Source organism: Amblyraja radiata, chromosome 4 (genome assembly GCF_010909765.2).
Source record: "Amblyraja radiata isolate CabotCenter1 chromosome 4, sAmbRad1.1.pri, whole genome shotgun sequence".
NCBI classification, from domain to species: Eukaryota; Metazoa; Chordata; class Chondrichthyes; order Rajiformes; family Rajidae; genus Amblyraja; species Amblyraja radiata.
The window spans coordinates 59,107,124-59,121,706 of NC_045959.1; the positions used below are offsets into that span (position 1 = coordinate 59,107,124).

Sequence of the window (14,583 nt, forward strand, 5' to 3'; positions counted from 1 at the left end):
GTGGGGAAAGAAATGATGCAAATATGCTAAGATCTGCTGAGTTACCTTGTATCTTTTTTTAAAGGACGAGAGAGGGAGAGAGGGGGGATGGACTAATGGAAATGGTCTCCTTGAAGATGAATGCGAGACGGAAGGGGTGGGTTGCAGGGTTCAGCGCTTCCTTCAGAGTTTAGAGTTGTGCATTATGACAAGACTCAAGAGTGTTTTATTGTCACGTGACCCAGATAGAACAATTAAATTCACACATGCACACGCACAAAAAGACAAAATCAATGCCCCCAATTCTATGTAGTTCAGAGCTTATTTGGAGGTTTTAGTCTTGAATAGTCAGATGGCTGTAGGGAAGAAGCTGTTCCTGAACATTACAACTTTCAGGCTCTCGTAGCTTATTCCCGATGGCAGGTGATAAATTAGAGCATACAACGTGATGTGGTCACTGATGATGCTGGCTGCCTTTTTGAGGCAATGATGCACTAAATCCTTTCGATGGTGGGGAGGTCAGAATCCGTGAAGGACGGGGCAGTGTCCACCACTTTTCGTGTTCAATGTGGTCTAGGATGACAAAGCCTGGGATTGGCAGAAGCACAGTGTAAGTAACCTGTGTGTGTGCGCAGGCTGCCCTCTTTGCCGCTTCGTGCTCATGTTCATAAGTGATAGGAGCAGAATTAGGGCATTTGGCCCATCAAGTTCCATCATGGCCGTGAAGGAAGGAACTGCAGATGCTGATTTAAACTGAAGATAGACACAAAATGCTGGAGTAACTCAGCGGGACAGACAGCATCTCTGGAGAGAAGGAATGGGTGACGTTTCGGGTCGAGGCCCTTCTTCAGAAGAAGGATCTTGATCCGAAACGTCACCCATTCAAAGGCTGATCTACCTGTCCCTCTCAAGCCCATTCTCCTGCCTTAACACCCGTACTAATCAAATGGTCTCCCTGCCGATTTAGAGGCGGTCCCTCTGCTCTGCGTTTGGCTCTCGCACCCCGTTTGGAAACGGTCCCCAGGTTCCCTTCGCGTTCGCGGCCTATTTGGAGACGGTCCCCCGCCCGTTATGCGCTTCTTGTGCATTTGGAGACGGCCCCTGTATGTGCGCGCATGGGCAGTGGGCGGCGCCGGCAGGGACTGGGAGGAGAGGCGGACGGACGGGCGGGCGGTGTAGGTGAGTCCCAGCCTCACTCACGCGTACCGGCCCAAGGCTCCAGGCCCGAGCAGTCAGCGGGACCGCCGCTGCTGAGTTACTCCAGCATTTTGTGTGTCCATCCCCAATCCCCATGACCGCCCAGTATCTGTGGTAGTTCCGGGGGTGGGGAAAGGGTTGGTCAGGGTGGGGAGGGGGGTCAGGGAGAGAAGATTAGGGAGGAGGTGGGGTGGGGTCAGGGAGGGGGAAAGGGGATCAGGGATGGGGGTCAGGGAGGGGGAGGGGGTCAGGGAGGGGGAGGGAGGGGATGGGATGGAGGGTCAAGGAGGAGATGGGTGGGAGGTTGGTTGGGGAAGGGACTGGGTTGGGAGGGAATGGGGGGGTGGGGTCAGAGAGGGGACACTGCGTTGGGTGACAGGAGAGCGGAGCGGGGGACTGAACAGGGGATGGTGAAAGTGGATGTGGTTGGGCGCGGTGACAGGAGAGAGGGTTCGGGAAGGGGACGGGGCTGTGGATGAATAGATGGGGGGGGGGACAGAGATCAGCCCTGCCCTTCACCCCCCCCCCCCCCCCCCCCCCCCTTGCCCGCCCACTAGTACTGACCTCCTCACCTTGGAGAGGCAGCTAACCTTGTCCATCTCACCGACCTTGAGGCTTGTTGACCAATTTTTGACGTGATAAATTGCCGCTGAAAGAAAGCAGACACAAGGGACTGCAGATGCTTGAATCTTGAGTGAAACAATCTAAATTGTTTGCATGTTTTTCTCAGCTACGAGAATGCAGAAAAACATAGTAGTCAGTTAGTGCATTTGATATAATTAACCAGAGAAGATGAGAATGTCTCGTAAACACACCTTACTGTCAATGAAGTTTAATCACTGTTCTAATGCAGGGGTTTTCCAACATAGCTTGTTTCTGGTGACGGCATGCTTTTGAAAATGTTAGAGACATACAGCGTGGAAACAGGCCCATTGGCCCAACTTGCCCACCCTAACCAACATGCCCCATCTACACGAGTCCCACCTGCCTGCGTTTGACATATCCCTCTTATCCAATCCACGTATCTATCCAAATGTTTCTTAAACGTTGTGTACCTGCCTCAACTACCTCCTCCGGCTGCTCATTCCATGCACCTACCACCCATTGTGTAACTGCGTCAAAACATTGTCCCTCGGGTTCCTATTAAATCTTGCCCCCTCACCTTTAACCTATGACCTCTGGTTCTTCATTCCCCTACTCTGGGAATATAAATCTGTCCATTTACCCTATCTGTTCATTCTTCTCATGATTGTCTACACCTCTAACCTCATCCTCCTGCGCTCCAAGGAATAAAGTCTTAGCCGTAGCTCAGGCCCTCGAATCCTGGGAACATCTTCGTAAATCTTTTCTGCACCCTATCCAGCTTAACATCTTTCCTAAAACAGGGTGACCAAAACTGAACACAATACACTAAATGTGGCCTCACCAATGTCTTGTACAAGTGTAAATTGACGTCCCAGCGTCTTTACTCAATACTCTGATGAAGGCCAATGTGCCGAAAGCTTTGTTCATCACCCTATCTACTTGTAACGCTTCAAGGAACTGTGTTCCTGCACTCCTAGATCCCTCTGCTCCACAACACTCCCCAGAGCCCTGCCATTCACTGTGTAGATCCAGCCCTGGTTGGTTTCCCATAATGAAACACCTCGCACTTCAAGGTATTAAACTCTATTAGCCATTTCCTCAACTACCTGCCCAACCGATCAAGATCCTCTACAAATTTTGATAACCATCTTCGCACTCTACAATACCACCCAATTTAGTGTCATCTGCAAATTTACTAATCCTGCCTTGTACATTCTCATCCAAATCATTTCAATATAATTCAATAGTGCTGTATTTGTCACATATGCAACTGTACAGTGAAATTCATTTTGTATATATTACGCATGTGGGCGCTGCCATTTTTGGCACCATTATTCAAAGTCCAAAATCCTGTCAGCCTGCGCTCTCAATGTACTGGAGCAGTTCTCGCGAACTAACGTCCCTCACCTCGCCTCCATCTTTGTATCCCAGGGGCATTTATATAGATGACAAACAGCAATGGGCCCAGCACTGAACCCTGAGGCACACCACTAGTCGCAGGCCTCCAGGTCAGGTTTCAATGTTGATAATGCTTGAGAAATAAATGATATGATGTCAAGAGAATTCTCAAATTAGAAATTTTCCTCATGGCAGGGAATTTGGCCTTTTAAGCCTAGACAAGCTAAAAGTCAGAGGATCTACATCTGCCAGAAAATTCTGCATTACCTTCATTTAAAATTTCAATCAAAGCATAGAGGTCCTGATGATACAATACTCTCAGTATTATGTTAAAGGGCAGTCTTTATTATGTGCACGTCCATGAATGAACTTTAAACTCATGACCTACACTTTGAAGAGTCCTTGCATTGACCAAAGATAGCACTTGACTTAATGGTTGTATATTCATTTTTAGAATGTAAAATTATTATCCTCCTCCACTGACTTACTCCCAGTCTCCATTACCCCACATGCATATAGTATTCTTTATTCCCACTTGATTTGTCTGTACTTCAAAGAGAATTTTACCAAAAAAAATAAATGTAAAGAAATGAAAGAAAAAAATATTAAATCTCACACTGAATTATTCACATATCATAGAAGGTTACTTTTTATGGATATAGGCCTGTGATCATTTTTTTTAGGTAGCAATGAAATACAGATTAATTGCTTCTGAAGAACGAGAAAGTGAATTACTAAAGTAAATTAAATTCCTTAACATTGTATTTAGTGTGCCTGAAAATGAAGATGCACCTCGATATGATTAAAGGGTAACTAGCTTGACAATATATTTACGTAAGCCCTGAGGCTATAAAGTTCAATACTGAATTGTTTGCAGATAATTTCAGCAGGTTTTTGCAAATAAATTATTGCAAGAACAAATCTTGTGGCATAAGTTCAGTGAATTAATGGATTGGGAATCAACAAAAATGTGTTTTCATTGTTTTTTAAAAACTTTTCTCCAGAGATGCTGTCTGTCCCGTGGAGTTACGCCAGCATTTTGTGTCTATCTTCGGTGTAAACCAGCATCTACAGTTCCTTCCTACACCAAAGATGATTCATCACTTTGGCAAACTGCCTATCGAATGAATTTTGTTCATACGAATACATGTCTGTTTTGTACAGGTAACACGAACAAAGTAGTCCTTGACTGCTCCGTATCTGTGCAGACGTTGATGTGCGTCAGAACAAACCTGCACTGCAACACCAATTACCGTATTTCCCGGCAATGAAGACGTTATTTTTTACCCTAAAATCAGGCTTTTAAGACATGGGGGGGGGGGGGGGGGGGCACAATAAGGCATTACACAGGGGTCGGCAACCTCATCCGGCCCGCAGGCGTATTTTTACAATTAGTCTTCGTGACCTGGGAACTGCAGCCAGTCCTCTCTCCCCCCCCTTCTCTCCCCCCCCTTTTCTCTCCCGCCCCCCCTTCTCTCCCGCCCCCCCTTCTCTCCCGCCCCCCCCTTCTCTCCCGCCCCCTCCTCTCCCCCCCCCCTCCTCCCCCCCCCCTCCTCTCTCCCCCCCCCCTCCTCTCTTCCCCCCCCCTCCTCTCTCCCCCCCTCCTCTCTCTCTTTCCCCCTCTCCTCTCTCTCTTTCCCCCCCCCTCCCCCCCTCCCTCTGTCCCCCCCCCTCCCTCTGTCCCCCCCTCTCTCCTCTTCCCCCCCTCTCTTCCCCTTTCCCTCTCTTCCCCCCCCCTCTTCCCCCCCCCTCTCTTCCCCCCCCTCTCTTCCCCCCCCCCTCTCTTTCCCCCCCCCTCTCTTCCCCCCCCCCCTTCGTGACCTGGGAACTGTAGCCAGTCCTCTCCCTCTCTCTCTCCCCCCCCCCCTCTCTCTCCTCCCCTCTCCCCACCCCCTCTCTCCCCACCCCCTCTCTCCCCCACCCCCTCTCTCCCCACCCCCTCTCTCCCCCCCCTCTTCTCCCCCCCCCCCCCCTCTTCTCCTCTCCCCCCCCCCATTCTCCCTCTCTCCCCTCGTGCGTGTTCAACGCAGGTGCGTCTTCATTGCCGGGAAATACGGTAACCATAGTGTCAATACGGGTTGAGACAAATTCACTGAAACATGCCAAGAGTAAATTGATCCAAGACAGTTCATTGGTTCCCCAGTTTTTGTTTTGGTTGAGTATTTTAGTCGCTGGTGTATACATGATACAAAGCCTGGAAGCATGATAAACATTCAGTGAAATCAAGGCTCTCCCTGAGCTGCATTCAAGAGGGCACAAAGTGTTGGAGTCACTCAGCGGGTCAGACAGCATCTTTGGAGAACATGGATAGGTGGCGTTTCAGGTTGTGATCCTTCTTCAGTGAGGTACATCATTTTGTTTATTGACATTTGGTTTTACCCCTATCTCTGATTCCATTAGCACCGAAAAACCTTCTCGGCTTGAATGTATTCACACATCGAGCATCCGCAACCTTATGAAATTGAAACCACATTGTCACAATTTGCTGAAAATAGAAATGTTTTGCAAGTTAGGCCTAAATCACTGATTCCATTATCGTGAGACTGTTCTCCCTGATTCCAAACTCTCCAGATATTTGGACATAAGATTTAAAAAGTTATATGAAGAACGTTAAGGAATTGTTTCAGAGCAGCTTAAAAAAATGCCTCACCTCAAAATGCAGCAGTACATAGCCAGTATATTTTGTCCTATAGCTTTGTTACTCTGTTCAATCAGGGAATTGATGAAAATAGCTTACTATGCACAAAATCTGTGAGAAGAGTAAGTATTGAGTAATAGAAACAAGCATTTAATTGCCATATGTACAAACAAAACACCACAATGAAATTCTTACTTGCAGCATGAGCAGGCCTGTACACATAGATGATTTATTGATTTAAAAAAAATTATATATTAATAACCCCAATACATGAAAAAATAAAGTGAATCCTTATGCAATCTAAAACAGTCCATAATTCACAGTTGCGGTTAGTGTCATGTGCCCAGGAGCATGGTGGTTGATGGGAAGAAGCTATTCTTGAACCTGTTGGCCTTGGTTTTCTGACTCCTCTACCTTATCCCCATGGTAAGAGTGAAATGCGACGCATGGTCAGTGTGATGATGCTGTCTGTCTTTACAAGGCAATGTCCCCTATAGATGGTGGTGAGGTCGGTACCCATGATGGACCGTGCGGTGTCCACCACTTGTCATAATATCCTTAGTTTCTAGGCTTTCGGGTTGCTGTACCACGCCATGAGGCAACCAGTAACACTGTGTGGATAATGCATTCGTATTAGGTGATGATTTTGCGTTATTGAGCATAATATTTGCTGAACCACTTGAACGTCCCGGAGTGGAAAAGACTGACCTCCCGACCATCGAAGGGATCTATCGAAGTCACTGCCTCAAAACAGCAGCCAACATCACCAAAGACCCACACCATCCCGGCCACATTTCACCATTGCCATCGTGAAGACAGTACAGGAGCCTGAAAACTGTAACGTCCAGGTTCAGATCCCTACAGCCATCAGGCTATTAAACATGACAACAAATAAGCTCTGAACTACTACAGATTATTATTATTATTGCACGATATTTGTTTATTGAGTACGTGTGCATGTGTATATATACACACCAAACTTTTTTCCTCCCGTTATGTACTATGTTTACAGATTCTGTTGTGCTGCAGCAAACAAGAATTTAATTGTCCTGTCTGGGACATATGACAATAAAACACTCTTGAATCTTGACGTGACATTTACCAGTTTTGCAACATCTGGAATAAGCTTCAATGTTCAAGTCCAGGGATGCTTCTGTTTTAATAGCTTACATCATTTAGCACGAATCTTTGATTCTAGAGTTATATAAATGTACAAAGCAAAACAATTCTTTAATATTGCCATGACTTTTTGACATGGTGATTTACAGAAGGAAGATGGCAAATATCTGTGGGGCCTCCGATCCATGGCGCGAGTGTATGGAAGTTGCAGTTGCCGTTGCTCGGAAAGCTGGTGAAGTGAGTAAATCAGGGAAATTGAATTTCTACATCTCTGACTGTTTGTCCTTTTCTTTGTTTAAAAGATGATATTTTTATCATTCAGCTAAAGAATTTGGCATAAAATTAATTTTAAACTCGAGCTTTTACTTATTTCATGTTGCTAAATTGGTGTATAATTAATCCATAGAAAATGCATTGAAAAATTCCATTGTTTTTGAAGAGAGAATATCTTTTAAAACCAAAAATAAATGACCATGTGTGCAGCAAAGATTATTAATTATATATTTGCTGTGGGAAGATGGATTTTTTTATTTTCTAGGAAATGCAGTCATTTTATTTTGTTTTCATAATTTTTCCAACTCCAGTATTCACTTTGCAAATGTAAAGTGTGTTGAGGTACTATTTTGATAGTTCTGTAATGCATCACAAATCTCCTAATACACAATGAAGCATTATAGACCTATGTTGGTGCAGATGACTGAACGCTTGGTTAATAGCGAAAGGGACGTTTGGTGGCAAGTAGTGGGAGTGATGGTGATCCATGAGTCTGAGTGTTTCATGAATGACAAATGCAGGAGATGTTTACCCTGCAACTTGAGTACAGGCCATCAGGGAATATGTGACTGCCAGAGAGATATTTTTAAGGACAGTAAAGTAGTTCATGGAGATCCTAAGGGCATATTACATTCTGAGCAGTATTTTCTCCTGACCAGACGAGTGTTTCTGAAGTTGCAGACATGATTTCAGATGTTCTTTCCTGTCAGAGGTAAGGATATCAATCTCATGACCTTCTGGAATCAGCCTCAGTGTCAGAGTCCCGGGTTCGATCCTGACCTTGGGTGCTATCTGTGTGGAGTTTGCACAATCTTCCTGCAACTGTGCGTTTCCTCTGGGTGCTCTGATTTCCTCCCACGTCTCAAAGATGTGTAGATTTGTAGGTTATTTGGCTTATGCTTAAAAATGTCCTTAAAGTGTAGGGAGCAGGTGGGAAAGTGGCATAAGTTTAGAACTAGTGTGAATGGTTGGCATGAACTTGGTGTGTCGAAGGGTCTGTTTCCATACTGCATTTCTGAAACTAAGCTAAGAAACTAATGTTGTAGCCCATTTCATAATGGATTTTTTTTAAAGTTCTGTGGGCATATCTTTAAGGAGTTAAGAAAGAGATTCTGAAGTAAGACCTTAAAGATGATGAGCTCTGGATTACTTCCTTTGCCACATACCAGTGATTACAGTAATAAAAATGTAGTAAGATGTATGTGCAGTGCAGAGATGGTACATGAAGAAGGGTTTAAGGACATTTGGTCCAGTTCTGAGCGAGGTGGCATCTGTACAGGCCAAGAAGCATTAAACTCCCAGGAAGTTTGCTCGTGTTTTGTGGGGGAGAGTTAAACATTTTGGCACAGCAAAGTAACACTGATAAGCAGTAGAACATAGATCAAAAGAAAACAGATTAAGAAGATTATTACAGTACTAGAGAACCGAAACAATCAAGAACATAATTTCTCTCTAATCAGTCAACATTGAGCTAAATGGTAGAGAAGAGGAAACTATAGGTTTAAAGAAATGTTCAATTGGATTCAGTTCTCTTTGTTAAATTCACCCTATTCACTCTGCAGGTTATTTGCGAAGCTTTGAAAAAGGAACAGACTGTTTTGCTGAAAAGTTCTCCGGCAGACTTGGTGACCGAGACTGATAAAAATGTAGAGAAAATGATTCTGTGCATTCTAAAGGAAAAATTTCCTTCCCACAGGTAAAGGACTATTGAAGTAATCTGAATACAATGTGCACTTTAGCACAACATTATTGCAACACAAAAATAGACTTCCAATTGAGCTTTGTTTACAATAGTTTACTGATATCTTAAAACATAGAGATCTATATTTAGACTTCATGGCTTGCCTTTGCCATTATATTAAAAGTAAGGTAGTTGGTTAAAGAAGAGTTCAGAATTTTTCCCCACTCAAAGAATGGTGGCGATCTGGATGTCACTATTTGAAAATGTTGTTGAGAAAGAAGCCCTCGTGTTTAATAAGCTGCTGAAATTTGCGGAACATGAGTGGGAATAGTCCAAATAAATTGTTTTTCCCTTAGTTTAGTTTATTATTGTCATGTGTACCAAGATACAGTGAAAAGTTTTTTTTATTATTTGCTATCCAGTCAGTGAAAAGACCATACATGATTATAATCAAACTGTCCACAGTGTACAGATACAGGATAAAGGCTATAACATTTAGTGCAAGATAAAGTCCAGTGAAATCCGAATAAAGATAGTTTGAAGGTTAGGCAAGTTATGTTCCCTCTGCACAACAAATTACTATGATTTAACTGTAGGAATAGTGTATTTCCCATAAAAATGAGCTTTGAAGCATTTCTTGTATGGAAGGGCCAGCTGCTGATCTCACTTCAAATTCATCTAAACATTAATTTGGTACAGATTGTTCATCCTTTAAATTAAATTAAATTAAAATGTCTTTATTTATATAGCACATTTTTAGTCAACTTGCATTGACCCCAAAGTGCTTCACATAATTACATCCACACACACAGGCAAAGGTGGGTGAAGTGTCTTGCCCAAGGACACACACAGGCAAAGGTGGGTGAAGTGTCTTGCCCAAGGACACAACGACAGTATGCACTCCAAGCGGGATTCGAACCAGCTACCTTCCAGTTGCCAGCCGAACACTTAGCCCATTGTGCCATCTGTCGTCTTTATTGTAAAAGAGCAGTTGTTCGGTGTCTGCTAGATTCAACCGGTATCAGTTAATCAAATATACTGCTTATTTCAGTCTTGGCAAGTGTACCTTGCTGCCCCTTGCTTATCCCACTAATTTACTGTATACAGGAGTGCACTATTTGTGAAGTGCCAGATAACCAAAATGTTATTGTATAAGTCAGTGCAGACTTGGTGGGCTGAAGGGCCTGTTTCCACGTTGTAGCTCAAATTCATAAAATTATCATAAAATTCATAAAATTATCATAAAACAATTATTTTTTTTGGAGGACACATAGTAACTGTGGATTAGGCAGCATTTCTTGAAAACATGGATATGTGATGTTTCAGGTTGGGGCCCTACTCTAACTGATTATCTGATGATGTTAAAATTTAACTTTTGTCTTTCTACTATAATTTGTCATTTATTTCAGTTTTATCGGGGAAGAGTCTGTGGCGGATGGAGCAGCAAGTATACTTACAGATAATCCCACGTGGATAATTGACCCCATTGATGGGACCACTAATTTTGTCCACAGGTATGGCTTTTGGCTGGGAGAGGTTTATTTTCGTGGATAAACATATACAAACACAAACTGTTTAGGACTGCTTTTGGTAATAACTACTGTAACAAACATTTGTAATTACATTTTGAAGTCCATAAAAAAATAATGTGAAATGATTAGAATGATTCAGACTTCAATTCAGACTTTTATTTTACAGGTTTCCTTTTGTAGCAGTTTCTATTGGATTTTATGTAAATAAACAGGTAATGTAAATGGAATGAACAGAATATAATTTTTCATTTTTTATTATTCCATAATTTATAAACATTTGCAAAGAATAAGACTGTGACATTTGCATTTGAGCTTGCGTAATCGGCTTTATCTGAGAATTAGATTGCCGATAATGTCCAGTTATATTTATCATGAATTTGTCTCCCTATTACACCAACAATTATGGAAATGTAAATACTTATCCTTGCACTATGGTATTACACTGTTCTACCTCTGCATGCCTTTAATCATCTAGCTCTTAAGCTCTTCACAAACAGCCTATTTATTCTACCTATTCCTTTTAAGTTGGTGTTTAACGTCTCTCTGACCATTCATTTTGTCAGAATCATAATGTCTTCTCCTTTAGATAGTGCTGTATTTTGTATGATTCAGTACCTTGCAGCATTTTATTTTGCTCAAGTGGCGCTATGAATGCATGTTGTGAATCTCAAATTTTGTTTTTTTGAATTGGCCATTTTAAAGCTGATTAAGTAAATGTTTTATAGTATACTGATTATCTTATTTTCTGTACATTGCACTTAGAGTGAAATTGGTGTGATATATAGCTGTGTGGAGGACAAGATGTACACAGCTCGAAGAGGGCAGGGAGCATTTTGCAATGGCCACCAGTTGAGTGTTTCTGGACAGGAAAGTAAGTCAATGCCTTCAACTAGCTTTACGGTCGCTTGAATATTAATCTTTGGGCAGGCAACTGTGAAATGAGCTTGAGAGAAAAGGAAATTCTTGAATATGGATTGGAAAGGCTTAGAGGGATATGGGCCACACATGGGCAAATTGGACTGCTTAGATGGGCAATCTTGGTCAGGTGAGGGTGCGGGGATTAAACTGCTGCTCAGGTTGTGCTGCACGCTCCGCTGGGCCCCTTTCAAGTTCTAGAACATGGCGTCGGCAGTCATTATCGCCGCGCGGGTGTGGGCCAGCGAGATGGGAAGGTAGGCCGTGGCGGTTATTACTCCCTCTGGTCTATGGAGACCTGCGATTCCTCCGTCAATCGCAGCGACTCGGGACGCCTTTTCCTCGCTGGTGATCATGATCCCACCTGCTGATCTCTGGCCGTCACAGGGGATGACCTCCACTCTGTCTCCCCCGCCTGATTGCCTGTCACGCTGGTGGGTGGGCTTCCCGTCGCGGAAGCCACGATCGGCCGGCCCTCCGTTGCCTTTGACCTTCCTCGGATCGCTCCGGGCCTCCCTCGGTCCACGCTGGCCGCAGCCTCAATTGGGCCCGGCGCCTGGTGGGGAGGCTGCTGCTCTACATGGGTAGGTGCTGCCTCTACCCCCTCCCTCTCCCTGTCTACCCCCTCCCCGGGGCAGGGAAAGAAAGAGGGGGCGTGGAGAGGGGGGGTGAAGTGGGGCGATGGAGGGGGGGAGGGGGCCTCTCTCGGGTACACACCCACCCGCTTCCTCGCTCGGGCCTGGCGCCTGGTGGGGAGGCTGGTGCTCTACGACCTGGGTAGGTGCTGCCTCTACCCGCTCCCTCTGGGTCCCCTTCCTTTCTGCCCCCCCCCCCACTCTCTGCCCCCCACCCTCTGCCCCCCACTCTCTGCCCCCCCCCTCTCTGCCCCCCCTCTCTGCCCCCCCCTCTCTGCCCCCCCTCTCTGCCCCCTACCTCTCTGTCCCCCCCTCCCCCTCAGCCCCCTCCCTCTCTGCCCCCCACTCTCCCTCTGCCCCCCACTCTCCCTCTGCCCCCCCCTCCCTCTCTGCCCTCCCTCCCTCTCTGCTCCTCCTCCCTCTCCAGGGAGTGGTGAATATTGGGACCTATGGGTGAGCGGTGGAGTATTGCGTTTGGGAACCAGCCCTCCCCGTGACGCCGCGCGCGCGCCCACCCTTAAATCTCTACCCCCCTCCCTCTCCACCCCCCACTCCCTCTCCACCCCCCACTCCCTCTCCACCCACCCCCACTTTTAGCCGCGCCTGCGCAGTTGGGGTTATGTGTGAGTGGATAGGGCGGGGGATGGAGTAAAAGGAGCGAATTAATAATATTAATATAATATTGCGGCGGGGGGGGGGGGGTTAGTGCCTGTGTGGGGAGGATGGTTAGTGTGAATGCGACGCCGCAGGCCATGTCCCCCCCCGCAACATAAAACTGAGGTTCACAAATAAATTATTTCAACATGATTCAGATTGATCAAAAACCCTCCCAGCAGCAGTGCATGACAGGGAGAGATAGTTCATGAAGTTTGAGAAAATGTCATTAATGAACAAAATTCCTTGTTTAACATGCGTTCCTATGTGGTTTTTTTCTACACTTTATGTTTGGTGTCCACCATAACAACCATGAAATTTAGAAAGTCATCTAAAGCATGATAACTGATTTCTTCACTTTTGCTGTTTTTCAACATACAAAAATGTACTTTCTTGCTATAAACATGGAGTATGTGACCAAACAAGCAATATTCCTGTTACACAATGTCCAAGGGTGGACACCAAAATGAAAGTAGCTCCTGTTTCTTCCAGTATTTTTTTTTTTGTAATTTCTTTCTCATGTTTTGAATAAACTTTATGGAAGTAATTGTCCATACATAATAAGCGACTGCAGGTACATAATTTGATGGAAATATAGCTACTGCAAAATGCTGGTGTTACGCGTGTGATGGTGGACACCAAAAATATTGATTAATTTTGGCATGCAGCAGCTTTTACAGAATCTTGATATTAAGGTTACTTTCTTCTCATGATTGCATTATCTATTGAGTTCTTCAAACTAGAGACAAATTCAATCTCCTTGGGAAGTTCTTTGGTCTTAATTTACCATTGTGGTGTAATGGTGATTAAAATAGGGTGGACACCAAGAGTAACCACTGTTATACGCTTTGAAATATGGTCATTCAGAGCACTTAATGCCAAATTCATCAAAAGCTTTGCTTATTACTGTGAAACATGCATCTGCAAAGCAACAAACTTGAAAATATTTTGAATTATAATGAAATGAATGCAGAAATTGCCTGTTTATTTCATTGTGTTTGTTGCTTTGCAGATGCATGTTTCACAGTAATAAGCATGTCACATTTTTGGTGTCCTAAAAATTTATATATATACTAGACTAAGTGGGGCCCGTTGGGTCCCAGCATCACACAGGAGGGCTGGTCATCCAACGCAATATTCCACCTCTCCACCAATTCTAATATTGGTGGCCAGTTGGTGTGGGGGGGGGGGCTTTCTGGAGCGCTAGTATGGGTGTTGTGGGCTGAAGGGACTGGTTTCCAGAGGGCTAGTATGCAAATTGTGCGCCAAATGGATTCTTGGGCTGGCGTCTCAGTCAATCAAGCCTGTTGTGCTGGCGACTCACTCACGGCTGGTAGGCTGGTAGGCTGGTAGTTGACTCACGGCTAATCCTTGAAATTCTATTTCAAGCAGGGTATAAGGCCACCAAATTCAAGTGCAGTTTCTTACCACCTCTAGCAGGGTGCAAGGAAACCAAATTCAAGTGCAGTTTCATACCATTTGAAGTAGGGTGCAAAGCCACTAAAGACAGCGAGTCGTGACCTCTCCCACCTCCATCTTGCAGAGACTGAGCCACACCCACATTTCCGGGTTTTTTAAACCCCACCCCCCCCCCCCCACCGGAAAAGGTGTGGCTTTCATGGAGTGATTGACAGGAGAGATTCTCAACATTTAAAAAAAAACTAATAACACTTTTATTTTTCATTGATGGGAAGAATTCTCTGCATCTGCTCAGCGGAGGGGGACTGAGTAAGATGGCCAAAAATCACAGCCGTAAGTGGTAGCGTTTTATCTAAAATCAATATACAGTGCAAACAGGAAGTAAGTGCATTTACAGTAGTGCCTTTTAACTTCAAGCCAAAGCACCCAAGCCACCATTTGCAGTAAGTAGTGCATTTCAGCTTCATGCCACCATTTGCAGTAAGTGGTGCCTTTTAACTTCAAGCCATTGCATCCAAGCCACCATTTGTAGTAAGTAGTGCCTTTCAACTTCAAGCC

The 14,583-nt window shown here is 44.7% G+C and overlaps 1 protein-coding gene across 1 annotated transcript in view; it reads left to right on the top strand.

Annotated features, from left to right (window-relative positions):
* The first annotated feature begins 1,029 nt into the window (after positions 1–1,029).
* The window catches only part of impa1 (inositol monophosphatase 1), a 30,836-nt gene continuing 17,282 nt past the window's right edge, over positions 1,030–14,583 (top strand). The window contains exons 1-6 of the mRNA XM_033019578.1: positions 1,030–1,158; positions 7,066–7,153; positions 8,752–8,885; positions 10,280–10,384; positions 10,569–10,614; positions 11,165–11,273. Of these exons, the coding sequence (XP_032875469.1) occupies positions 1,085–1,158; positions 7,066–7,153; positions 8,752–8,885; positions 10,280–10,384; positions 10,569–10,614; positions 11,165–11,273 (556 nt within the window). The 5' untranslated portion in view covers positions 1,030–1,084. The remainder of the gene's footprint in view (positions 1,159–7,065; positions 7,154–8,751; positions 8,886–10,279; positions 10,385–10,568; positions 10,615–11,164; positions 11,274–14,583) is intronic.